This window comes from Podarcis raffonei, chromosome 1, assembly GCF_027172205.1.
Source record: "Podarcis raffonei isolate rPodRaf1 chromosome 1, rPodRaf1.pri, whole genome shotgun sequence".
Taxonomy (NCBI): domain Eukaryota; kingdom Metazoa; phylum Chordata; class Lepidosauria; order Squamata; family Lacertidae; genus Podarcis; species Podarcis raffonei.
Window position 1 is genome coordinate 43,629,161 of NC_070602.1, and position 25,838 is coordinate 43,654,998.

Here is a 25,838-nt window from a genome sequence, read left to right on the forward strand (position 1 = left end):
TAATATCCACTATATCACACCTACTATATCACACCTAATAAAAAGCACCAGACAGATAATTTTGTTTCACTCCTGTACAGATTAACTTACCGGTAATTGGTGGGCACATTTTACCATGTTCTTTTAATTAAAAAAATCGATTTGATTTAAAAATGTCCATTGTGCCAATTCCCAACAATTGCTCAGAACACCCACCAAAGCAAGATTTGACTAGGTTTTTCGAGTTTTAATTTGGTTATCCAAAAACAGAAACTCTTCTATATTTAGAGCAGGATTTTTGCTAATATTTTGTTCAGCAGCACCCTCTAGTGATATATAGAAAGAACACACCATAACATTCTGCCAATGATGGGTTACCTTTGGTCACACCTGCACCATAAATTTTAAGTGGCAGCATAGTATTTTAAGCAGTCATGGCTTCCCTCCAAGAATCTGGCGAACTGTAATTTATTAAGGGTACTAAGATTTATTAGGAGATTCCATATTTGGAAACCTTCTTGCCATAGCTTCTTCTTTATCCAACCTAAACTCTTCCCAAACGCACAAAACATTAGTATTCATTTTTAAGTTTCATAAGTTCCCAGAATATTGCTTGCATAAAACAGGAAACAGGCTTGGTAAATTTAGGAAAAACAATTAGCTCTTAGCTTAGTTCTTATTTTTCTCGGTAATTCAAACTGGGAAGTTGCTCACAGCTCTCAGGAAAGGGGAAAATCAATGATTGTGCATTGATTTTATGAGGGACTGAATTGCAGCTGAGAGAGGCATGTCAAAACCAAGATTCAGAAAGTAAACAGCTGTCCTGCTCGGATCTTGCTCATCATCCTGTATATCTAGACATCAGTTTAGTGGCTCTTGGCCATGCTGAGCTTCTGTGGGGTGCAGGAACTGCATTTCCAACATGGCAAGGGATCTTGCAGAGAGGAAGCATCCCTCAAAAATCTCACCTTGCTTCCTCCTGTGAGCTGCTGCAGGCTCTGGTGCTCTGCCTCCCATTTGCGACTTGTCACTACTGTAGTTTGCAAGAAAACTTGTAGCAGCGGGTAGCCAACACAGTGGCCTTCAAATGTTTTGGACTGCAGTGTTTTCCCTAGGGAGTTTCATCATTACAGTGGTGCCTCGCAAAACGAAATTAATTCGTTCCGCAAGTTTTTTCTTCTTGCGAGTTTTTCGTCTTGCGAAGCACGGTTTCCCATAGGAATGCATTGAAAATCAATTAATGCGTTCCTATGGAGACCGCCTTCAGACCAGGTCCGGGGACAGTCTGTCCCCGGACCTCTTCTGAAGGCTGGCGGGGGGAGAAGGACTTTTCTCCCCACCGCCAGCCTTCAGAACAGCCTTCTGAAGGCTGGCGGTGGGAAGAAAAGCCCTTCTCCCGCCGCCAGCCTTCAGAAGAGTTCCCCAGGGCTGCCTAGGCTGAGGATAGCAGCCTGCTGCCCGGCGCAAGGGGCGCTCTGAAGCAGAGCGCCCCTCGCGTGGGGCAGACATCTGCAGCTTGGGGAGCCGTGCAGGAGTTCCCCGCAGGGCTCTCCAAGCTGCGGATAGCAGCCTGCTGCCCCGCACGAGGGGCACTCTTAAGCAGAGCGCCCCTTGCGCAGGACAGACATTCGCAGCTTGGGGAGCCCTGCAGGACTTCCCCGCAGGGCTCTCCAAGCTGCGGATAGCAGCCTGCTGCCCCGCACGAGGGGCGCTCTTAAGCAGAGCGCCCCTCGCGTGGGGCAGACATCTGCAGCTTGGGGAGCCCTGCAGTTCCCCGCAGGGTTCTCCAAGCTGCGGATAGCAGCCTGCTGCCCCGCGCGAGGGGCGCTCTGCTTCAGAGCGCCCCTCGCACGGGGCAGACATTCGTAGCTTGGGGAGCCCTGCAGGACTTCCCCGCAGGGCTCTCCAAGCTGCGGATAGGGGTAGCTGTTCTGAATGTTGGCGGTGGGGAGGAAAAACCCTCCTCCCACCGCAAGCCCCGGGAACAGAGGAGAAGCGCCGCGCTCCTTCTCCTCTGTTCCCGGACCTCCCACCGCAAGCCTTCAGGACAGGTCCGGGAACAGAGGAGAAGGCGCGCTGCGCTTCCCCGCTGTCCCCGGAGATTTCCCTATGGGCTTTCGTCTTGCGAAGCAAGCCCATAGGGAAATTCGTCTTGCGAAGCTGCTAAAAATCGGAAAACCCTTTCGTCTTGCGGGTTTTTCGTTTAGCGAGGCATTCGTCTTGCGGGGCACCACTGTACATATCTTTATGCGCCAGGCAAAACCTTTTTTTCCCCACCCAACATTTGGCTTTTCATTATCTATGGCATCCTTTAATGAATGGGGTTTTTTAAAATAGGAATGTCTCTTATGATTTTTTTATGTTTTATGATGGTTTCAATGTATGTTATTCATTTATTGTTGTATGTTGCTTTAGGTTGCCCTGGCAAAAAAAGGGGGGGCAATGGTAATCGCTTCCTAATCACAGGAAGTGTGATTAGATGGCCTTGTCACTCAAACAGTGGCTGAGTTTGGACATCACAGAAAACTAGCTGAGATGGGAACAAGCCCAGACTCCCTTTGGGTTTTGCATGCCCCAGTGTGTCCCCTACAGATCCCTGACATGGCATCCCAGAGCATGCCTTCAGATTTATTAAGTTCCACCAACCACATTCTTCTTCTTTTGCTTTTGGGGAGTTGTAGCAGCCGCCAAAACATCCTGTTATGTGAAAGATAACTTTATTAAATATAATATGGTTAGAAAAACAGAGAGAAAAACAGCTAATGCAGAGAGATCGGGGGTGGAGGGAACAGGTGGCTTTGCACAGAGATGGAAACGTCTAATGTCATTTCCCAAGATGTGTCAGGCGCAGAACAGCTGCAGGACTTAACAGCTTGTTCAAATCACTATCCCATGAACATTTCTGGTGAATCAGTTCCCACTTTTCCCAGATATTTCTACCCCAGTCATTGCAGCAGGGACAGACTTTGGTAATCTTTCGGTGCCCTGTAAGAGGCCAAAATTTTGGCATCCCCAAATGAATCTTCTCAATTATGAATCTTCTCGATTTTGCACCCCCTCGGCTCAGCACCCTGTGCAGAGGAACCACCCGCTCCACCCTAAATCCAGTGCTGCATTACAGCCTTCCAGCCAAACCATAAGACTTAACATTCCAGGTACAGTGGTAACTTGGGTTAAGAACTTCGTTCTGGAGGTCCGTTCTTAACCTGAAACTGTTCTTAACCTGAAGCACCACTTTAGCTAATGGGGCCGCCTGCTGCTGCCGATGCACCGCCGGAGCACGATTTCTGTTCTCATCCTGAAGAAAGTTCTTAACCCGAGGCAATACTTCTGGGTTAGCGGAGTCTGTAACCTGAAGCGTATGTAACCTGAGGTACCACTGTACATTTCACCACGTGCTACGAGAAAATTAAGCCTTTCTGTCTTCTAGTAAAAGATGCCAATAATCCTACCAGCATCTCATATTTGCATCACCTTTTATTTTTTTCCTAAAATCATTTGTCTTTCATCTTGGCAGAAACACTTGCTTGTCCAATTTCTTCCATCATGAAGAGTCAAGCCGCTTTCACAGAAACTATGCCAAGGCCAAGCCAGGCCAACAGTGCAGATCCCTTCCTGTTGCGCTCCTCAGGCAAGGCAAGAGACCAGGAGGGTGCCCGACCTCCTCTCCAGTCTTAGCACTGCTGCCCCTGCCACTGTCAGCTGCTGAGGTTCTTCTCTACAAATCTGATGCGAATGGCTCCTCCTTGGGCTGCTTCTTGGTCACGGTGTTCAGGTATTTCAGACGAATGGTGGGAAGCTGCTCATAAAGGTCAAAGCCCACCCGGCTCTCTTTATTTGGCAATTTATAGTAGAGAAGATGTCGCTTGAGTACCTGAAGAGTGTAGGAGGAAGCAGAGGGTGAATGAAAGAAAAGCAGTTTCCCCAATATGGCTCAAACCCTGGAGATATGGGCCATTCCAGGCTATGCTTTTTCTCTTATGGGGAAAGCATAAGGAGCACAAGGGAACTAAGCAGTAGTCACTCAGATGCTGCAGCCCAAACACTTGATGTTCATACTATTAGCACATCTGTTTTGTGGAAATTTGCACCTTAATACTGCTGCAACGCCTGCAGTATTTGTCATGTGACAAAGACACATGAGAGCAGAAGCAGCAAAGCAGGCTGGGAAGTGCTGGGACTGCACAATCATTTGGGCCTACTAAAGTTATTCAGGCCTAACTGCTAACTGTTGAGTCACTCTGACATGTGACTTAGCAGCCATTTTCTCTCTGTGTTCTCTGTAAGATTTCAGTCAGAGTCAGTCTGCCTCAGTTGTGAGCAGAGTCAGTACGTAATCTCAGTCAAACTGTTTTGAACCATGTTGTTTATGAAGAAGTTTATTTTAACTCAGTAAAGTTCTTATTCTTTCAGTTAAAAACTCTACATTATTAATTTACACTGCGCGTCAGTATTAGGTTGCTGGTACTTCAGCTGCAAACAGAGTTATTGTTTGAACTGTGCTGTAAGTTTTAATGCTTGTTATGAAGGGGAAACAAGATTCCTAGCTATCAGCTTACAATAGTGCTTGCTGAATCTCCCAATCACATTTAGCGGATTGCCTAAGTCTCTAGTGAATTGGTGGCTGAGGTTAGGTTTGAACTTCCTCCATTTAACTGCTCCAGTGCAGAAATATTCCTCACCCAACAGCCTGCCTTTCAGAAAATTACCCAACTGGCCACACAATAAAATGTGCTCTGTCACATACCATATAGAATCGGGGCTTGCTTCTTAGTTGGGCATTTTAATGCTAAACTGCGATTGTAAGAAGGGTGTTCAACAGTTTGCATGATCAACATCCCTCCATTCCTATGGAAATGATGTGTACTTTGTGCTGCTGCGCAAGAAGACTCAGGAGAGAAACCAGAGCGATTGTTTGCAGTGAGCCAATGGGCTGAACTAATGTGTCTCAGCCAAACAACCCATAGAGCACTGTGAAAATTCATCACTCCACAAAACTCTCTTTTGTAGTATTACGAGGACTGGTTTTGAGAGCCAGCTGCAGGGTGCCTACCTCATCAGCCAAGAGCCAGGTCCTCTGGAGCATGCTTTTTCGGGCCACATCAGCCTCCTGAGGTAAAAGTACCAATAAAATAAAAGTTAAACTTACAGTTGCTTTTCTAAAAGAAAGGAATCCAGCTCTTCAGAATCCCCAAGGGAATTGTTGGCCATCACAGGCAACAATGAACATACAAAAGCCAAAATCTGTATATCCTATATAGAAACCTTTTCTTCAAGAGTTTAGTGTGCTCAGAAGAACCCATGCAGATACTTCTTGTTTCTTGGTCTGCTCTTTCTGAATTAAGTTTCTTGGCAAATCAGCTTTCTGCTGGCATGCATGGCAAGTGGCCTGATAGGCCTAGTGAGGATTCAGTGGTCTGGCTCACACTTCACTCTAAGCCAAAGCATGGCTTAGCATGTGGGCCAACCTTGAACCACCAGAGGTTCTAGTTTGGTCCAGGAGACCATTTTCCCCAAACTACAACTGCTCACCCATCAGCTGACATCACGGTTGACATCAGCTGGTGGTCAGGAGGAGGGGATTTAATCCTGCATTGGCTGGGTGCCCTGTTCCCAGCAGGAATGTGCAGCAAAGGCAACAGGATTCAATCTCTTGAGCAGGGAATTAAAGCATTTCTCAAAAACAAAGTGTGAAGCAGCTCACACGCTTCTCCTACGAGCCGGAGGGCAGCAGTGGAGCACTCTGGACAAATGGAAATTTCCATATTGTCTTCAAAAGGCAACCCAACAACAATGCCACAGGCTATTTTTGTTATCTCTAAAAATCCCAGGTCCGCACTGACAGCCCAGGACAAGGCATTCATCCAGATCCTCCCTCCTAACAGCTGACGGGTTTTTCACACAACCAACTGAGACAGAGCATCAAAACATAACAGGGAGGAACTGTGTGCATCACACAACCAGCTTGGTAGAAGAACAGGATGCACCAGGGCCAGACTTTAAAAGGTGATCGCATACCTGTGTGGTGCCATCCTGTGAGAAAATGAAGCTGTTGACATGGGCCACAGCAACCACATAAAGTACAGGGCACCAGTTCTGTCGCAAGGTCCCTGTGACCAAGGTCTGGAAGTACTGCCGAAGGAGGTTCAGGTTGTCTTCAGCAGGGGAAAGGTATTGCTCCAGAGACACAGGAAACTGCAACAAAACCAAGAAAGCAACACCACTCAAAAATATGTACTTTATGTTTTTAAAAAAGTATATTTTATAGAAGAAAAAACTGAAACACACACACACACAAACACTAATAATTGTACATGAAGAGTGTGTAAAATTTAACTGTGGACTCTTCATGCATTTGTTCAGGCACGCAAGATAGGATGGAACAGACATATGACTGTCTCATGCAATTCTACTCAATATTGATCCAGAGCAGATTCCATCTTATAGTTAGCAGAGTAAAAACTTAAACACATTGCAGGATTTCCAAAAAAATAGACCAGAGGCAATTAATATTTCATCCAGCAGAGCTTTACTGCTACTGAAGGCAAATGAGCATAATGGTCAAATAGATGCGTTTTGTGGTCTGGTGCGTCTTATAGAGCGAAAAATACAGTACTTATTCACGCAGCACATAGCTAAACATGCAGCACATAGCTAAACCCAAAGATGTAGTGAGGACCACCAACGTGGATGGATTTATAAGGGGGTTAGACACATTCATAAAGTGTTATCAATGGCTACTGCTCATGACAGCTTTGCTGGGGATTACAAGTAGAGAGTTCTGCTATGCTCATGTGCTGTTTGTGGGGTTTTCATAGACATCTTGTTGGCCACAGGGAGAACAAGATGCTGGACTAAATGGGCCTTCAGTCTGATCCAGCAGGGCTTTCTTGAGCTTGCTTCCCACCCCCCAAGGTCCACCCCTACCCCAAAACAAACCGACCTTATCTTGGGGAGACCTACCTGCTGGAGTGGAACTCCCAGTGCCCTCAAGGTGCTCACATGCTCTCCAAAGACAGCCATCCTTAGCTGCACACTAAACCGCCTCTGCAGAGGAAGAAGCACGAAGATGCCAAAGAGTGGGTCTCCAAAGGAGACTCCTTCAAACTGTTCAAGGAGGTTGATGTAGAGGTCATGGAAAGAAGCTAAGCCAGGGAGGGGAGCATCCAAGTTCAAGGAATCCAGGACTTTGGGCTGGCAGTAGAGGGAGAGTAGAGCAGCTGTGTAGCAATGGACAGGCCCTTCCAGGAACAAGTCGCTGCCTGTGAGGAAGACACACATAAGCCTTGCAAGTTTGGCTGCCGCAGAGATGCCCTGAAGGACCCTGGCTCTCCAAGTCTCCAGCAAGAGGACCCACTGCAGGTTCTGAGTCACTGTGCGCACAAGATCCAGTGGGAGAGAACTCAGCCCAGCCCACCGGGTTTCTGCACCAGTCACACTGTTATAGAGGTTGATGAGAGGAAGGAACGGCCAATCAGAAGGCAGGATTGGCCCTTTGACCTCAGGAAGAATCATGGATTGGATTAAGTGTGTTCGTCCTTGGTAAACATCTCTGGAACGAACAAGGGCGGGCTCCAAGTAAGCAAAGTGAGAGAGGTAGCAGGCCTGGATCAGTGGGAGATGCTGGTATGCTTCCTCCAGTAAGGCACCACGACTAGGGAGGGGAGGAACAGCAGCTGCTGAGCCTGGCTGTGCTGGCTTCGCCTTTGAGCTCAGGTGCAGGAGGTCTGAGAAATCAGCAGCTTCTGGCCCCCCTGATTTGCCTTCCCTGTACAAAAGAGAGAGGGGGGAGACAGGTGATGAATGCCAATGCTTTCTTGATTAATGCAGTATTTGTTATTTGCTTATCTATTTCCTACAGCACAAGAGTAATCCCCAACAGTCTTATGATCTACATTTTCACAAACAAAGATGCAGCGTGACTCCAGGGTGCTGCCCTAAGGAAATATATTCTACAGTGTGGCAGGTGCTGCTTATAAGTATGTAAGAAGTGCCTAGCTGGAACAGAACAGAGATAAGATTACTAGAATACATGCACCTCCGGGAATAGCTAGGGCAGCTCAGAAAGGGGTATAAAAGGGATTCCTGTATGTAGAAAGGACCTCTGAGTGTGTAGCACTCATTATCATATCTTACAGCACCTTTCCCCATCTTGATGTTGCTGGACTCTAACTCCCAGCAACCACAGCCAACCAATGGCCAGGGATGATGGGAGTTGAAGTCCATGTATGCAGAGGCCACCAACCGTTTCCAAGGAGATTCAAACATTCAATTCCTTTTCTCATGACTATAAGCAGCCTCAACGTAGTGAAATTTAATAACTTATTTTTGGGATGAGGAATATATTGAAAGGGAAATGGTTTGAACACATGGCAATTCCTAACGCCCATTTTCAGCTTTCAGACTGACTCTTGTGGAGTGCAGTGCCAAAAGTGCCACGTTTGTGGACTAGGTCACCTTCTTAGGCCTCGGCAAATCTCTCATGGCTTAACCCACTTTGCACTGTTTATGTTAAGAATATATCACCATCAACATCGAAGAAGTCAATTTTTAAAAATTGCCACATAACCTCCAACTTTTTGCACAGCAAAAGTTACAAGTGGAAAAGCAATAAAGATGGCATGGAGATTTAAAAGGCTTCACAGCTGGTGCAGAGAAGAGCAAGAAGTCACCCTTTGTCCTTCAGGGCCATGGAGCTGCATCAGAATGTTTCTTCAGCTATGTAGACAGCACAAGTATTAGTCATGCTGGCTATATATTATCTCCAGGATCAGAGACGGTGTGCCTCGGAATATCAATTGTTGGGGATCAAAGAGGAACAGAATGATAAGATAGTTGTGTCCTGCTTGTCATAAGCATCTGCTTATGATCTAGACACACTTTTAGTAACATCCAGCAAGACTCGTTTTATGTCTTCAACTCCCACTGCAAGGAAACCTAGAACAGGCTCCCCAGTAGGTTACTGAAACTAAAGCTCTGTAAATCTCTCTTTCCTTTTTTCCAAAACAGTTTCTCCACATCCTCATCTTTGGAAGGGTTACTCAAGGGGAGCGATGGGGAAGAGGTGGAAAGAGGGAGTGGAACTTACGGAATCAGTTTTGCATTGAAAACAAGGCCCAATAGGAGTTCATGAGCCAGGTGCTCACTGCCTGGCAACAAACGGCTTAACAATGCCATGGCAACGCAGTGATGGAGTGAAGCATGCTGGCTGTAATCCGGACAAGTACCTGCCTGCACAGGAAACAAAAATCCAGCATGTGAAAATGTTGCAGCCATGCACATTGATACAGATATACGGGTCATGATATGACACAGGGCAGGGGCAGGAATAAAGGGAGATGTTCTATGCCTGCAAGAGTAGGCGGTTTTTTTATACTGATGAACAACCTCAGAAGATATCCTCCTACACATTGGCTTTTCACCATGAAGTCTGCGAATCAGTGCAACACAGTGCAACTTTGCATGGTGTTTATGCAACGTGGTGGGAGACAAGTTAAGGCAGATACTTCGGTTGGCCAAAATCTGGGCTTTACACAGTAGATCACTCAGATTTTCAGCCAGTTTCACCTTATGGTGAATGAATACACACGGCACAACCCCCAACTTTCCCACAACCCATAAGTCCCTTCAGATAGAGTCTCCTGCTCATGTTTGGGTGGCAAGGGAGTGGGTGGGAGTAGAAGCAGACAGCTTTAGGTCTCTGCAGACTGCTAAGATAATGCAGTATGTTTTCTTTATGGGTGGCAAATTGGGATGGGAGGTGAGGGAAAAACACCTATTGGCTTCTTTTGTCCATTTCATTATCAAAGGTGGGGAATGGAGAGTGGGGAACATTGCAAAGTGAATCAGTAGGTGCCAAATTCTATTGAGGAACCACGGCCTCATTCACCATGCCCCCTCCCCAGAAGGTTCTGTAATAAGTACATGGGCAAAGCCACACTGGTGTTCCTCAGATGTTTTGGACTACAACTCCCATCGGTCACAACCAGCATGTGCTGTAGTAAAACACATCTCGAGGGCTCTAGGCTGGTGATGGGTGGGCTAAGCAAACCAGAAGTGAAGATGGATGCAAAGAGCTTACCATTTTCTGAGCCAGTGAAAGCACGTAATATTGAAAGTGGTATTCATGGCTCAAGAGCCAAGCAGAGGAAGGAGTTATAGAAGGCGGGTCAGCAGTCCAGCTCTGCAGCAGATAGTCTGTCACACCCTTCACGTCCAGTATGGAGACATACTGTGTTAAAAAAAAAAGGTAATGTCAGTTACCTGAATCTAGAGGGTGATAGACTCCTTTAGCTAGTTTTTTTCTGTCATATAGAAATGCCATTCATATGCTCAGCTACTACAACATCCTTCTCATTGTCTGCTGGGATAATTGAAAACTGATGGTTTCCCTGGAGAGAACAATGCATGCTATATTCACATTTTAAGAGACATAGGAAAAGAGCCCATTTGTCTGGAAAAGTAATCATTTATGGTTACTGCTCCTTCTTTCTTACCAAGTCTGTCAATTTTACCTGCTCCGGGGCTTTTCAGACTTTTAACAACCCATCTGCAGAAGGAGAAAACAAGCTTGCTCCATCTTCCATGTGACAGCCCTTCAGATATTTGAAGATTGCTATTATGTCATCTCTCAGTCTTGTCTTCTTCTAGCTAAACATACCCAGCTCCTTCAGTTCCCTCAACCATTCCTCGTAAGGGTTGGTTTCCAACTGGGGTTCAAGATTGGAGGGAGGCTTGTACACAAGCACGCTTATAAACCATCTACAGAATTTGCCAAGTCGGGGTGTGTTTTTGCATGTGGTTCACATAGCCTCATGCCTCCTACATGCTTATAATTTTATAAAACCTGAAGAGGGTTTATATGCCTAAAGGCTAGACTTCAGGCTCTCATATGCCCAAGGGTTAGGCTTTCAGGGCTCGCTCAACCAACTCCTGGCTTTATTGCATCTGGTTGCCTGAAACACATAAATGGAACACTGTTACAGTGTCCTGTTTACACTTTCTTCTCAGATGCAGGAAGTGTCCTCTGTTATCTTTTTTGGAACAGAGCATGTCTCTAGCAGAAATGGCTTGAAGAACAGCAGAACAAAACACCAGGAGGGCTCACCTTGCCAACCAGCCCTTTGTGTACGGTGATGATGCTATCAACAAGCACCAGGAAGGCAGTAAGGAAAGGGAAAGGCGATTTAGAGCCTGCAAGGCTCATTGGGGGTTTGCCCCCAGTGCAGCTCAGAGAAACGATGCTGGGGAGAGATTCTGGCGCTGGAGAACAGGTTAAAGGATTGCACACAGCAGAGCACGGCCTGTGTGGAAAAGAGAGAGAGAGAGAGAGAGAGGTTATACTTCAGAAGGCAATGACTACTGAGAAAAAAGCAACTTATTAAAAAATAAATCCATGTGATTAAAGTGTTGCCAGCTAAAGAGAGAAATTCAATGGTATGCTAAGACAATAGTAACATCAAGGCAAGCATTCCCCACTTGACCCCACATGCTGTTCTGTGGGTTCTGCTGACCAGCCCAGGGCCAATTGGGGATTTGTTTCATGTGCTAGGTTTGTCGGACAAAGTGGGACTCTACCACCACAGACCACTCCCAGAGTGGCCCTGTGAACAGACTCCTTCATTCCTTGGCTTCTTCAGCTTTGCCATAAAGGTGGCTGCAGAAAGCACAATCCTGAACGTACAGTGCAATGCTATCCTCTTGAAGAGCAGACAAACTTGCCCTCATTATCTGGAAGCAAGCGCTCCAGAGGTATGCAGGTGCCTAACTTTGCACATGATCTTTTGCCAACACCAGCACGCACCTTGATCTGGCCATTAAGTAACACCCTGGCAAGAAGAAGAAGAGTTTGGATTTGATACCCCGCTTTATCACTACCCGAAGGAGTCTCAAATCAGCTAACATTCCCCTTTCCCTTCCTCCCCCACAACAAACACTCTGTGAGGTGAGTGGGGCTGAGAGACTTCAGAGAAGTGTGACTAGCCCAAGGTCACCCATCAGATGCATGTGGAGGAGCGGGGACGCGAACCCGGTTCCCCAGATTACAAGTCTACCGCTCTTAACCACTACACCAGACTGGCAAGAATAAAGAACCCTCTGCACCAAGGTAAACTAATATTCTGTGCCACAAAGCAGGATTCTGTGACCCGTGTAAATGATGCAGTTTAATGTATGCCCACGTTGCATAATTTACTCTGACTTTACGAGCAAGATCAAAAGACAAATAGGGACAGGGGCAGAAGGAAAGAAGACACACAGCCCTGTCCATCCAGCAGAACTGTTTCAGCTGCCCAAAGAATGACAGCACAGCACCACTGCTGCTTGTTGGCTTGCTGCAGCAGCAACAGACGTGGGCACAGGTTTTACCTGAGCATTTCCCAGAGGTTCTGCATGACTGGCTGGCTGAGGAGAGGCAGCAGCAGCGCTGATGTCAGATGCTCCACTTCCTCTAAGGAGTCAATGGGGTTTACTGATGGCTGTGAGGGGGGAAACGGGAGGAAAAAGGCGTTTTTGTGAAAACTCTGAAATTAAGCCAACAACATATACAGTGCATGAGTCAGACCTATTGATTTCCTTCCTTTTTAAATTCAAGATGCTGCAGGCACATGATTTTGCCTCATGACATTGTCCAGGACAGTGATTTATTATGTATGGTCAATGCCTCCAAACATATTCGCCTAGGGATGTTTTATTAAAGAACTTGAGTACAAGGCAAGAGGACAGCAAGAAGGGTGGTTCTCAAACTCATTGTCTCTTTCCCTGCCTCACAGGAAAATTGCAGGACATCTTGGCAGATCACTTAATAATTATTCTACCTGTTGTAGCAATTGTATGTTGAATGTGCTAGATGCTGCAAGGTTTATAATTGTATCAAAAGAGATCTGCCATTGTCCACCTGAATGAAGCTTGCAACCACTGCTGGTCCATGGACCAGAGTTTGGGAACTCCTGGGCTGGTGTAACTGCCCTAATGCTTCAAGTGGGACAGCTGAAGAGTCTCCTTACAGGCCCTTGCAAATCCAGGACTCTTTAATTCAGCTCCTTGCAAGATATAGAGATCAATCACTACTTTTCTGTATGGAATTAGAACTGGGTCAAGGGTGTCAAAATATATTGAACAACTGGCAAGGAGGAAATTGTTCTTTCCTGTTCATGCTCTACAGTTGACTACCACTGTCTCCTTCCAAACAGGAGCTTTTCCTCCTTTCCTGTGCTGTAAGGGTGACATCAAACAAAACAGAGGAATACAGAGATGCACACTGTACTCCTCCTGCTCTAGATAAGCTTTGGATGAATGGAAAAAGTGCTCAGACACAAGCCTGGTTCACACGTAATGCTAATCCATAGTTTCTTTAGGTTAACAATGGCTTGTTTGAAGACTACCCATGATTTGTTTTCTGGCAACAAATTTGAAAACAATACAGAACAAACACATATCTTTATTTGCTTTTTGTACGGTTTCTAAAACTATTTTTAGTTGTTTTTATGGTTTGTAAATTCCTTTGAGACTTGATATGTAGAAGGAGACTCGTAATCCCCCCCCCCCGCATAAACTAAGAACATAAAATGAATGAATAAAAGTGAAGCTTATGAACCACAGCTTGTTAGACTATGGTTTAGTGTCATGTCCAAACCAAGGAGCTGCGTCTGGCCATCCCACCCCAGATGCTCACCAAGCTATAAAAGTATTACACAAGAACAGCTGGAAAATAAATCAAGTTCTGGAAAAACAGCCCATGACTTGTTTGCTTGTTGGTGAGTCAACTCATGGCTTGTTGGACAAGCAATGGGTTACTGTCATGTGTGAATGCAGCTACAGAATGCATATGTGGCTCCGGTTATGGTCAGGCCTCAAACAATCAAAGTATAATCAGTAACAAAATTACTTTCATTTGCTTGGTGATTTCATAAAGAATTTTTGACTGGTAGTTGCTTCAAAAAAGCTCCTGAAGGTCATTTCAACAGGGGCTGAAAACTACTCCTAAATCTTTTCCACTTGATTTGGAAAGTTTCTGATGCTTTTGACACTCTCCCCATGAACGGGGGAAGAGATTTATTAAGCTGATCCTGTCCAGAGTCATCCTAGTAAAACCAGGTTAGCCAAGGTAGGGCCTCCAGATGTTGTTGGACTCCAACTCCCATAAGCCCCAGCCAGGATGTCCAGTGGCCAGGAATGATGGGAACTGTGGTCCAGCAACATATGGAGGGTACCATGCTTGGCAAATTATAAGACTGAAAGACACTGAAACCAGCTGCAAGGTTCACCTGAATTTACAAAGGAACCCAGAAGACAGGCACCTGTATCATTTCAGTTAAGACAACTGAACTTCCTTCCCTTGACTACATTCCAAGCCTTGTCTGGACAGATAGTTGCACTGGGGAATAAGGCATCAACCCAACAGACAGTTGCAAGAGACACTTCTTTGGTTTTCACAGGCCTCACCTGCTGATTGCAGTGACTGTAATAGGCTGCCATGTAAAGGACATAAGCTGTTGTGAGGGGCTGCAGTGCCTGCCAGATCTCCAGCTGGGTTATTTGTTCAAGGCACCCTTTCAGTTGCATTTCAATGATGGGCCTGAAGCCCGATACCTGACTCCAGGTGACTGGCGGAGGTGGAATCTGGCCACCGCCTTCTGCATCACTCCTGAAACAGAAAAGAGAAACCATGAAGGGGAGAGGTGAGACTCCAACTGCTAATGCCAAGTGACTGACCAGCCTAAAAGATTCGGTGACTGTGGGACATGTTTTAGGATGCTTTCATTGTTGTCCAGTTTCACTATTTAATGCTTTGTTGAGAAGTGGTAGATATTCTAAATGAAATAAATGAACAAACTTTACTCATGAGACTATCGTTTATATCTAGTCTACAACTAGATGGCTTCACAAGCAAGCTGAACTGGTGCCTTGTCCTAATCTTATCTATTATTAAATTATTACTACACTTATATCCCAAGGAGTCAACACTGCATACATGGTGCCCCCCCTGCCCCCCCATTGTATCTTCACAACCCTGGCAGGTAGGTTAGCTGAGAGGTGAAGACAGGACCCCTGTCACCCAGTAAACTACATGGGTTAATGGGGATTTGAACTCTAACAATATTTACATGCCACCCAATAACTGTTTAATCAGAGAAGACCTACTAAAATGAGTGAACCTATCTTAATCATGATCATTCATTTCAGTGGGTCTCCTCTCAGTAAAACTAAGCTGAATATCAGATAAGTCTTCCGGGCAACTAACAATAACAGCACTATAAATGAAAACCAGAGAGTAAGTATAACCAAACAACAACAACAACACACCACTCAGTGTATTAGTACAAATGGGGAAAGCAACATTACAGTCATAAGCTCCACTTATGGATGAGAATTGAAATGACCTTGTTCCAAGTAATTGAGAGAGGGGAAACAGGGGAGCAAAAGAAACAAGAATGTGTTATTTCTAAGCAAGGTTTCAGCAATTGTTTGGCTGGAGAGGATTCATCAGGTTGCAGTTTTAATATCTGTCAATTTTGTGCCATCTGTAATATTTTCACTGATGTTTTGCAAGCTGCCAAGAGACTGCGAAACAAGCAGAATAAAAATTCATTCATTCATTTATTGTTTTAATTTAAGACAGGAAATGGTCAAGGCCCTTGGCTGATCAAAGATTAAGAGCCGCTTCACACATGCACAGATACCACTTGATTCCTAATTACAGAAACTCATGTGACTGATAATTCTTGGACTCAATCTAAAGGTGTCCCTTCAGCTCGCAGAAAAGCTTTTGATCCAGATGGTGTTACCACAAACAGAAGCAGGGGTTAATTTTCATTGATAACCCCAGCAGGCTTCCATCACCTTCCATTCTGTTCTAGAAAGTTCCCCAACCTTCTGGAGCAGATTTACTGAGGGTGCAGGGGGCTGCAAAGGGAAATTGGCAAAAGTCACCTCCCTTCCTCTTCCACTAGCAGAGGCACATAATAGTTTTAAAGCCCCTCCACAAGCAAAAGAGAACAGTGGGATTCAACCCATTTGGAAAACAATGGGATTCAACCCATTATGTCTGCACCGATGAGAGTTCCATTTGCCAGATGCAGGACACAAGCCGAATTCGCACAGAACGGCACTCATACTGAAACAGCACTTTTCTCCGATGCTGGACACATTACGCCTCTAGCAAAGTGTTTTTTCGTTGGTTTGCCCCTGCAGCCTACCAGTCCCATATGCTTTCCTTCAAAGTGCTTCCACCCTCACCCCTGTCACTCTCTCTCATCAGAGCAACCTCTTTCACTGAGCCAGGTATTTATTTACACCCACCCAAATGATTATCTTCTCAATCAAATTCACTGTCAACCTCCACTGCTGCAGCACGAACAAACCTCGGGCTTTGCTGGACTCAGCAGTGGATTCCTAGGGAATACCACAATCAACTGCTCTTCAGCAAAGTCTAATTATTTCCTCCCATTCATCCTACGAAGAGGGAAATGGAAGAAAAAGAGATACAAAAATAGGGGACTAAAGCAGGACACACACAGGGAAGACTAGAACTCCTCTTTGAAGGGCAATTAATCTGACAAGACTGCTAGGCTGAAAGAACATTGATGGTCACAACCTTACTTGCCAAAGTGATCAGTTTTTACTGAGGTAACACCACCACCACCCTCATAAATACCTTCCTCACAACTATAGAAAGCCAGAGAAGCTCTGTCACAATTCTCATCACCAGTCGTGCACAGAAAAGCTGTTATGAAAAGGACAGAAACTTCAATACCACTTTCAGCCACAGAACAGCAATTTTTTTGTCTCCAGGAAGCTTCCATCATGTTTGGTTATGTGTTGTACTCTCTCAAAAGTTTTCAAAGGCAAACAGCCTCCGGTAAATTAACCCTACACCTAGACTCCCTTTGTCTGTATTCTGCTTTTAAAGTGACCATGTCAAGCAGGACACAGAGACAGCTCTTAAGTACAAAAAAATTAAAACATCCATATTTTTCACATTTAAAGCCCGAAAACGATTTTCCAACAATGGTGGTGGTGTTCACTCATTTTTGTACACAAAAGAATGGGTAAATTATCTTCACTTTGCTTCTCATAAAAGGGCCCAGGATTTATTATTTATCTGTACATATTCAACAGCCATCTTATGTTTTAAAAGCCTATAATAATCTCACACCAGAACCACAAGCATGTGGCTATGTCAGGCTGCATATGATATAATTTAGGAAAGCTGCTTTGTAAACAATAGCCTGTTCTCTTCCCCACCCACCCCATCATTTGGAAGGTAACTGGCTCCCACCCCCCCCATCATTTAAAATCCTTTTCTGCACTTCAAGTGCCACTTTCCCAAAACAAGTGATGAGAATCCTGCACGGCCCATTTGAAAGAAAAACCAGAGACATTGATTCACCTGTATTTCAGAGAGAGCCAATTCACTAATTGCTAGTTTCTCTTTGTAAGGAAGCACTTAACGGCAGAATTTCAACAAACCCTACATTTAGTGGCAAGTGTTATTTGGGCATTGCAGAAAGCTGACATGTGATGGCACCCTCGATTCTTAGAAGCAGGAGTGCTACAGCTCTCGTTCAAAATGAAACTTCTCTAAAAACAAGAATAAAGGCAAATAATAAGGTTGCGCTCACAAACCCATTCCCTCGCTCAGTTACCCTTTTGAAAGAACCTGATATTGTGGATGGTTTATCTTGTGGCTTTGCAAATGCTTCTGCCTGGGTAGAAGGTCTCTTTGATCTGGGATAACACCTCTTGCTTGCCGGGTACGGGCAAGTTTACCTCTGACTTTTGCATTGCTGGAATGTAGCAGCCCACAGTACAGAGGCCATTATGTGGAGGAAAAACATCCACATATACAGGCAGGGAATGGTTTTCAAGCAGATAACGCAGCAACCTCGCTGAAGCTACACAGAGCTGAGTCTGCTCAATGTATGAACTGGAATCTGATGGGAACCCTGCATGCAAGGTCCCCCGACAAATGAAAGGCAGCGTATGACCATTTGATGGCCTCTGTGAAGGCTGTTCTTTTTTGGGCAGGCTTTTTAAAATCAATGGCTGCTGTATACCACTTCCACACCAATATTTTGTCCCCCAAATCAGGATGTCAGGAGGGGAGCACTTTCCAGTCCGGTGCTCTGGCGATCGTGTGCAGGGTAGTCCCAGAGCGCCAGACCAGAAGGTGCTCTGGCACTCGTCAACAGGGACACACCAAAGTGCCTTCTGCTCCAGTGTTCTGGCATGAGGATTCACACCAGAGCACTGGACAAAAAAGTGGACTTGTAAAAGGGTAAAAGTATTGGGAAATGATATACAATGAATTTTAAAAAAATGGTTTAAAGTACCTTTTCCCAAAAAACCCCAGAGTCCTTTCTGTCGGGGATAATTCAGAGGGAAATTCCCAGGTGTCAAAAAAGATGTATGCTACTACTGTGGCCCATGTTTTGCTAGTCCAAAAACAGAAAACAAGCGAGGTCCCAAGCAAAGAAGAATAGCAACTTAAACTGATGGAATACGCACAGCATGTAGATTTAACATAGAGAATAAGAGAACAAGAAGAACATACATTTAAGGAAGACTGGAAAATGTTTACTGAATATATGGGTGAAAATTGTGTTCACTTAAAAACGCTGGTAGCACTAAGATAAATTCAACAGTGTTTTGATGGATGTAATAATGGATTACTGAATGGTTTAGTTCATGTAAAATATGCAGGGATGTGTGGTATGCAAAATGAACCAAGGAAAGAGAAGCAGGGAAGTCACTGATTTAAGGTTGTCTAAATGAATCTTTTGAAATGTAATTTGGAAAAATTTAGTAAAAATTATAAAAAGGGGCACTGGACAAAAAAGAGGACATTTCAGGATCCTAACAGAAGCCATGACTGGCATCTAGGGAACAGCAGGAGAGGGCCAATACCCTCTGGTCTTACTTGCGAGTTTCCCATAGGCTTTTGCTTGAGATGCTGGACTAGATGGACCTTTGGTGTGATTGTAACTTATGTTACTAAGTTGTTAATTCATCATCTCCCTCATGTTTTAGTTTAGAGCATTATACCTGCTATTTCTTCTCTCCTTTAACTATTATTACTTGCATATTGTTTATAATATTGTAATCTGCCTTGACATATGGTTTAAAAATTCAAACAAAAACCTTTACAAGTAAAGAAATAATAAAAAAGCACTCCACTGAGTGATGCAAACTCATGTTGCTACTGCAGAACGTGCCTTTTTAGAAAACACACACACACACACACACACACACGACTGGCAAGAGAAGGTGGCGATACCTGCTAAGCTGGGCTTGCAGTTCTGCCCTGCAACTGGCCGTCTGTGTCACTTGAGTAAGCAGAGTCACCATGGCTGTAGCTCGCTGGACAGAAAGTTCAAATAGAGAGTTGTTCTCCTGAAAACTGCCAGCCAATTGAGCCAGGGATGGGACCATCTTCATTAGCACAGGATAGAGATCCCTGTAAATTGGAGAAAATGTATGGGGTGGGGTGGGGGGGCGGAAATCACAGGACATTGACTCATTGTTACAAATAATTTGTTTACTCCCAGCACAATCCAAAATCCCATAAGACTTTGTGACTGACCTATATTCTGCAGAGAAAAGGCTTTCTGCTTCTCAAAGCGTTTGATAAAATGAACCAAAAGTTCATTTTTTAAAAGCAGGAAAAGTTAAAGCTTGAACAGAAATGAGGATTTTCCTATGCAACCGAAAGACATCATTTCAACCTTACTTACATTGTTAACATCTTTCTCAGTAAAGATAAGAGAATTAACATCTTACATGGTCATGGCAGGCAGAACAGCCTATATGCCAAAATTTGAAGATGTAAAACAAGGCAACTTTGCAGGAAAGAGTATCATTCATTACCCATTTACTTTGGTTGCTGGTTTGAATACAGCTGTTTAGGGATCAGTTCTTGTGGCAATGATCAGCTGCACCTAGTGTTACTCACTGATACAAAACTAGCATTTGAGCATATATAACCATTACAAAGTGGACCCATTCTGGTTTGTGAAAACCAGTCTGGAGAACTGGATTTTCTGCTGGCCCAGAGGCATCAACACCTCTCCCTGCTAATGAGCGGCCTCAAATTTGCAAGCCTCAGATACGGGCCTCGCTAACAAGCCCAGTGACTGAGCCCACAGATACCTCACCTCAATTCCAACCTCCTTCATTCAGGGGATGTTGCAGAAAAGGAGGCTAAGAGACCATTTCAGAGACAGTCATTATTTGCTTCCTATATTCTTGTCAAACTGACTTCCCTGGTAACTGTGTGGATTGGTGTGTTTTTCCCGCTTGTTAGCCATCCTGGTTTAGAGATTAATAGGGGCAAAAAAACCCTATTGATCTTCTCACATGTGGCCTTCTAATGTTCTTGATGACATGGGAGAGATATACCTCTCTCCTGCCAAGTCGCTGCTGCAGTTTATGCAAGCTCCTTCATCTCCTGCCTACTGCAAAAGAAAGAATGCAATACGCAGGTGGAGAAGGGAATGGCAGATCAACCACTATGGTGAGCCATCACTATGGTTCACACTAAAACTGGCTCTGCCAGTGCAATTGCACCAAACTCAACCACAGTGATGGTGATGGTGACCAGAGGTTTCCTATGCTGCAGCTGGGCAAGGGTTTTTCTTTTTTGGCAGGTAGGGAGAAACCCCAGAAGATGTGCCTTATTCTGAAAACACACCCAAAGAGATCACAGGCCTGACCGTAGCCGGTGGCCACAGCCCACAAGCGGAAAGCTTCAGTGTTCATCCTTATGGCTTCCTCTATCCTCAGGGGAAGGTCTTTGGGATCTTCAGCTACGAAGCGACCCAGCCGACTCTTCAGTTCGAACTTATTAAGCTGTGAATAATAAGCAGACAGCAGAGTAAGATGCAGGACCTTAGGGGAGAGTAACCCATACGGACATCCAAGGAGGAACACCTAATGATAGCCACTGGAGGAGAGGGCTTTAAAATGGGATTGGGCAAGTCCATTAGGGATAGAACTGTCAATGGCTGGTGACCATGATGGTTAAATCCACAATCACATGCACTGAACTGCGGAACACCAGTTGCTAGCATCCCTTACTTGTGGACTTTCTGCGTGCAACTGGTTGGTTGCTATGGGAAGCGTGCTAGGCAAGATGGATCATTGGGAGTGAGTCAGCCGGTCTCATACCCAATAGCAGATGGCTTGGTGTGGCGGCGGCCATTTATTTATACCCCACCCATCTGGCTGGGTTTCCCCAACCACTCTGGGCGGCTTCCAACAGAACACTAAAATACAATAACCTATGAAACATTAAAAACTTCCCTAAACAGGGCTGCCTTCAGATGTCTTCTAAAAGTTTGCTAGTTATTTTTCTCTTTGACATCTGGTGGGAGGGCGTTCCACAGGGCAGGTGCCACCACCCACAAGCCTGCTATCCCAGCTATCCCAGCCTGGATAGCCCCTAAAAACTCTGATACCCTATAATTGAATATAATATACTCACATAAAGACTACCTTACACTGCGTTTAAAACCAAAATTGCATTTGGATAGAAACTGTTTCTCAGGCAGCTCAGTAACCAGGCTTCTTCTTCTTTTTGTCTCAACCATCTTTTGAACTTCTGCCCCCCAGTTTAAATAGCTTAAGTGGAGAGGCCCTTACCAGCCTGGCAGCCACATTCCTCCCTCCAGATGCCAAGACTCTCATTAGCTTCATGGCAGTGGCGCATGGAACTCCATGCAGGCTTGTGAGCAACTGCCCAGGTTCAGCTACTTTTGGATTCCACTGGGTGGGGAGGAATTCTCTGATGACCATCTCAACCAGGCGAGGGCAATCCAGAATCTGCAAAACAGACATTTAAGAGAGAATATTTAAGAGCAGCACAAAGCCACTTATTTGTCAGTGCAGCAATGTAAAAAAGTTTACCATCTGGCCAAGTATATCAAAGGAATCTGAAATATTCCCAAATGATCTCTATTCTTCCACCTCAACTGGCATCTTCTCTGACCCAGAGAACACACACACAGGTACCTACCCGACTGCATGCTTCAGTAGAGTGCCTTCCTATGCGCGTTAGGATGTCTAGACTCTCCAGGACTACCAAAGGCACAGGTCGCATTACTTCCAGAATGTATCTCATGCGCTGAAGAATCTTGGTCTTTAGCAGTCCCTTGGAGATAATAATAAGATTTTGTAAGTCTAATACAAAAGCCCCAATTATGGCTCAGCAAACTTCCACTTCAGCCTATGAATCTGTAACAGATTATGTATGTTTTTTGTGTGTGTTTTTTACACAGATACTGCTTTATTGACAATGTTCTGGAAGTGACTAGAGGTTTTACCTTTATGGCATCATATTGTGCCACTTCTGGATCTGGTTTGTTTTCATCCTTTGGTCTTTTCCCCGGTGCCTTCTGGGTTGGAGCTTGTCCCTCATTCTCATCTTCCTCCTCCATCTCCTCCTCTTCGCCCTCGTTCGGGATAAAAGGGTAGACAGTGATACCCTGGTACCATGAAAATGTCTTGTCCAGATACTCCTGCAAGGAAATGAAAAACAAGAAGCTAGTTCTTGCTGAACAGCTGTCGAAAAAGGAGCAGGAGAGGATGCTCTCATGTCAAATCCTAGGCATCTTCGATAGCAAGGCTTGGAAAGAGTCCTCCCAGAGGCAGTACCGGAATAAATGGTCTGAGAGGCAGAACTGGGACTTGAGAAGGTAAAGGTAAAGGGTCCCCTGACCATTAGGTCCAGTCATGGCTGACTCTGGGGTTGCGGCGCTCATCTCGCTTTATTGGCCGAGGGATCTGGCGTACAGCTTCCGAGTCATGTGGCCAGCATGACTAAGCCACTTCAGGCGAACCAGAGCAGCGCACAGAAACACCGTTTACCTTCCCGCTGGAGCGGTACCTATTTATCTACTTGCACTTTGACGTGCTTTCGAACTGCTAGGTTGGCAGAAGCAGGGACCGAGCAACAGGAGCTCACCCCGTCGCAGAGATTTGAACCGCTGACCTTCTGATCGGCAAGTCCTAGGCTCTGTGGTTTAACCCACAGCGCCACCCACATACCAGAGTTCAAATCCCCACTTAGCCAGTCACTGCCCCTCAGCCTACCCTACCTCACAGGGCGGCTGTGAGGATAAAATGAAGAGGATAAAATGAATGGGAGAGAAGTGTGTGAACCACCTTCAGCTTCTTGGATTAAAGGTAGGACATGAATATAATAATAAACTATAAAAAACAAACAAATATTCACAATAAGTTCTAAAGGCATGGACCCAGAATTGTTCTTCCAGAAACAGAAGGGCTTCTTCTTGAAACAGAAAACACAAAGGATCCATTTAACGCACAAGGAGGGAGCTGCCTCATGCAGAGTCGGGACACTGGTCCATCTAACTCAGTAGTGCCTCTCACCAGAGGATGGGAGCCTCAAGCTCAGGGGCCAAATGTAGCTCTCCATGCCTCTCTTTCTGGCCCTTGGAACTCAGCCCCTAGGTCTTACCCCTCATCAGCCCTGTTCCATACTCTCCTTAAATGCTTTTTGCCTGGCTGGAATGTGTCCTTCAACTATGATAATGCCCCTTGCTTGCCTGGATAGCAAAATTGGAGAAAAATGTGTGGATCGTTGGAATGTGGTCTGCTGACACAAAGCTAAGAGCCACATCAATTGCTCTATCCACTTTCTGTCTCTGGCACCATCCACCTGTTGTATGGCACATTACAAGGAGATGTGGCCACACTTGGGAGTGGCTCTGCATGATTTCAGACAAGAGTGTTTCCCAGCCCTGCCTGGAGATTGAACCTGGGACCTTCTGCATGCAAAGCAGCTGCCCCACCACTGAGCGGAAGGGGGCAGAAGCCCTTAATAACACGGAGATCTACCCCTACTGATACCAACACTCAAAACTATTTTACATGGATTCTTGGGTTCTACAGACAGACACCTCATCATCTGGAGAGACAAGCAGCGCATGGAGGGCGTGGACAGTGGCTGCAACGACATTATCCACTGGGTCATCCAAGGAGAAGCGGAGCAAAAAGAGGAAACCAGCGTCAAGCAGCACACGCAGGACACTTCCTTTCAGCGAGGAGGCAAACTCCCCTGCCTTGGCCTGAAAACACACACCACAACGACAAAGTCAGGTTAAAAAGAGAAAGAGAGTTGTTGTTTTTAGAAGGCAGCCACCAATGTTGCACAGGGACGCTTTCCCAGAAGTCCTTAGACTGGAAACTGATGGAAGCAAATCCATTCCACTTCTTCCACTTCAAATCATGACATTTTCTTTTTTTTATGATGAAGATTGATATCTTTTGCATTCTTATCCTCTGGCAAAATGCACACAGCTCTAAGGCAACTGAGTTTCTCCCTAGGGCTCCACAAATGAGATCACTAAATACACCATGGGCAGCTGCATCTCTGGCCTCGAGGGGGAATGTTCTTCCCTTGGAATTCTGCCAAGGTGCAGTCATCTCTCTTGTCTCTGACGTTTGCCCTGTGCTTTGGAGGCCTTGCGAGTGCTTCCAAAGCACAATAATGAAATCAGGCCCCTCCACTCCCACCCGCACATCCTCTATGCATTCCACAAACAATGATGGTCTACCAGTGGGGACTAAGCCAGCCAAGATCTGTAGATTCTGGCTTATATCAATATACAATTATGGCCAATTTCTGCCAGACTTCATAACCTTTTCTCGTTGCTTTAAAGCACTTAAGAGCCTAATTTGGCTGTTCCCAATAGCCAACGTATTCAACTAAACCACAAATTAATACAATGCGGCAGATTTTTCTGAAACTTCACCATTAGCAGATTTGGCAGTCGCTAGTGAATTAAACTGCTAGCTGCCTTTTGTTTCCCTTAACTGAGAGCCAATTCCTATGCATGTTAATTCAGAAACAATCCACACTAGGTGGATAGTGGTGCTTGTTCCCAGGTAAATGTGCAAAAGAACATCACTCGAACCTTTCTGGTTAGATAATAACATGATAACAGCATCAGAAGACTAGTAAGATTTCAGTCTAGTCACCAAATATATGGAGAGATCCAAATAATGTTTTATTTACTCATTAAGGAGGTAGGAACCTTAAAAAATGTTTTAATACGGCCTTCCCCGGGCTGACTCCCTCCAGCTTTGCTGCTAAACTCCAACTTCCATCAGGTCCAGGCAGCACAGCTAGTGGTCAGTCTTACAGCAACATCTGGAGGTGTCAGGCTGGGGAAGGCTGTTTTGATCACTGACCCATCTAATAAGAACTGTCACAACAGGAAGCTTTCTGTTGGTGCACCGTGGTCATTCTTCAACTTTGCAAAAATGACCACTTCAGATCAAACCCTGTGGATGTACTTGCATGTCACCAAACTGTCTTAATTTAGAGATTCCCTAGGGCCAATTAAAAGGTGAACAAGATCAGAAACCAAAAAGCACATTGGTGATTTGGTATATGTGGAAATAGTTTTTGCGGCATCAGAAGAAACCTGGCCACCCCGTTTCTCTCTTGTCACCCCTACAAAGGTTAACTCACCTTCTGGACAATGTGACCAAGCACCTGCAAAGCCAGAGTCCTTTGCTGAATGACCTGGCTGCGAGACAAGTGGAAGAGCTCTTGGAGCGAGTAGCCAGCCCTCTAGCATAAAAATAAAACATCCAGACATTAGGGTATCTATCATTGTGTTACGTTACATACTACTGAAGAGACATCATCCTTTCACCTGAACAGACTCTGAAAGAAGCAAGGAAGTCAACAGGACTGTCCTCTGCCAATCGCACCACACAATCGAGGTAATAGTGCAATACATGCAGAGAGCAGGGGCAACAAGGTTCCTGTGCTAAGCTTTAGATGAGTCAAGCATGCAAGACACATCAAACGCTACAAAGCAAGCATGGGG

The 25,838-nt window shown here is 45.2% G+C and overlaps 1 protein-coding gene and 1 long non-coding RNA gene across 5 annotated transcripts in view; both read right to left on the reverse strand.

Annotated features, from left to right (window-relative positions):
- Nucleotides 1-2,679: 2,679 nt before the first annotated feature.
- The window catches only part of LOC128411174 (uncharacterized), a 165,888-nt gene continuing 142,729 nt past the window's right edge, over nucleotides 2,680-25,838 (reverse strand). The window contains exon 2 of the long non-coding RNA XR_008329710.1: nucleotides 2,680-3,146. This is a non-coding gene — a long non-coding RNA (uncharacterized LOC128411174). The remainder of the gene's footprint in view (nucleotides 3,147-25,838) is intronic.
- Nucleotides 3,439-25,838, reverse strand: part of RPAP1 (RNA polymerase II associated protein 1) — a 44,365-nt gene continuing 21,965 nt past the window's right edge. For 3 of the 4 annotated variants that reach the window (XM_053383166.1, XM_053383177.1, XM_053383183.1), the window contains 16 exons: nucleotides 25,475-25,576; nucleotides 23,898-24,065; nucleotides 22,299-22,493; nucleotides 21,992-22,126; nucleotides 21,619-21,798; nucleotides 20,669-20,826; nucleotides 19,256-19,435; nucleotides 14,422-14,623; nucleotides 12,346-12,455; nucleotides 11,087-11,282; nucleotides 10,061-10,210; nucleotides 9,068-9,210; nucleotides 6,943-7,747; nucleotides 5,998-6,174; nucleotides 5,033-5,089; nucleotides 3,439-3,853 (listed from right to left, as the gene is read on the reverse strand). In XM_053383166.1, the coding sequence (XP_053239141.1) occupies nucleotides 3,698-3,853; nucleotides 5,033-5,089; nucleotides 5,998-6,174; nucleotides 6,943-7,747; nucleotides 9,068-9,210; nucleotides 10,061-10,210; nucleotides 11,087-11,282; nucleotides 12,346-12,455; nucleotides 14,422-14,623; nucleotides 19,256-19,435; nucleotides 20,669-20,826; nucleotides 21,619-21,798; nucleotides 21,992-22,126; nucleotides 22,299-22,493; nucleotides 23,898-24,065; nucleotides 25,475-25,576 (3,114 nt within the window). In that variant the 3' untranslated portion in view covers nucleotides 3,439-3,697. Of the gene's footprint in view, nucleotides 3,854-5,032; nucleotides 5,090-5,997; nucleotides 6,175-6,942; nucleotides 7,748-9,067; nucleotides 9,211-10,060; nucleotides 10,211-11,086; nucleotides 11,283-12,345; nucleotides 12,456-14,421; nucleotides 14,624-19,255; nucleotides 19,436-20,668; nucleotides 20,827-21,618; nucleotides 21,799-21,991; nucleotides 22,127-22,298; nucleotides 22,494-23,897; nucleotides 24,066-25,474; nucleotides 25,577-25,838 lie in introns of those variants that run through there. The other variant, XM_053383190.1, reaches the window with a different exon arrangement.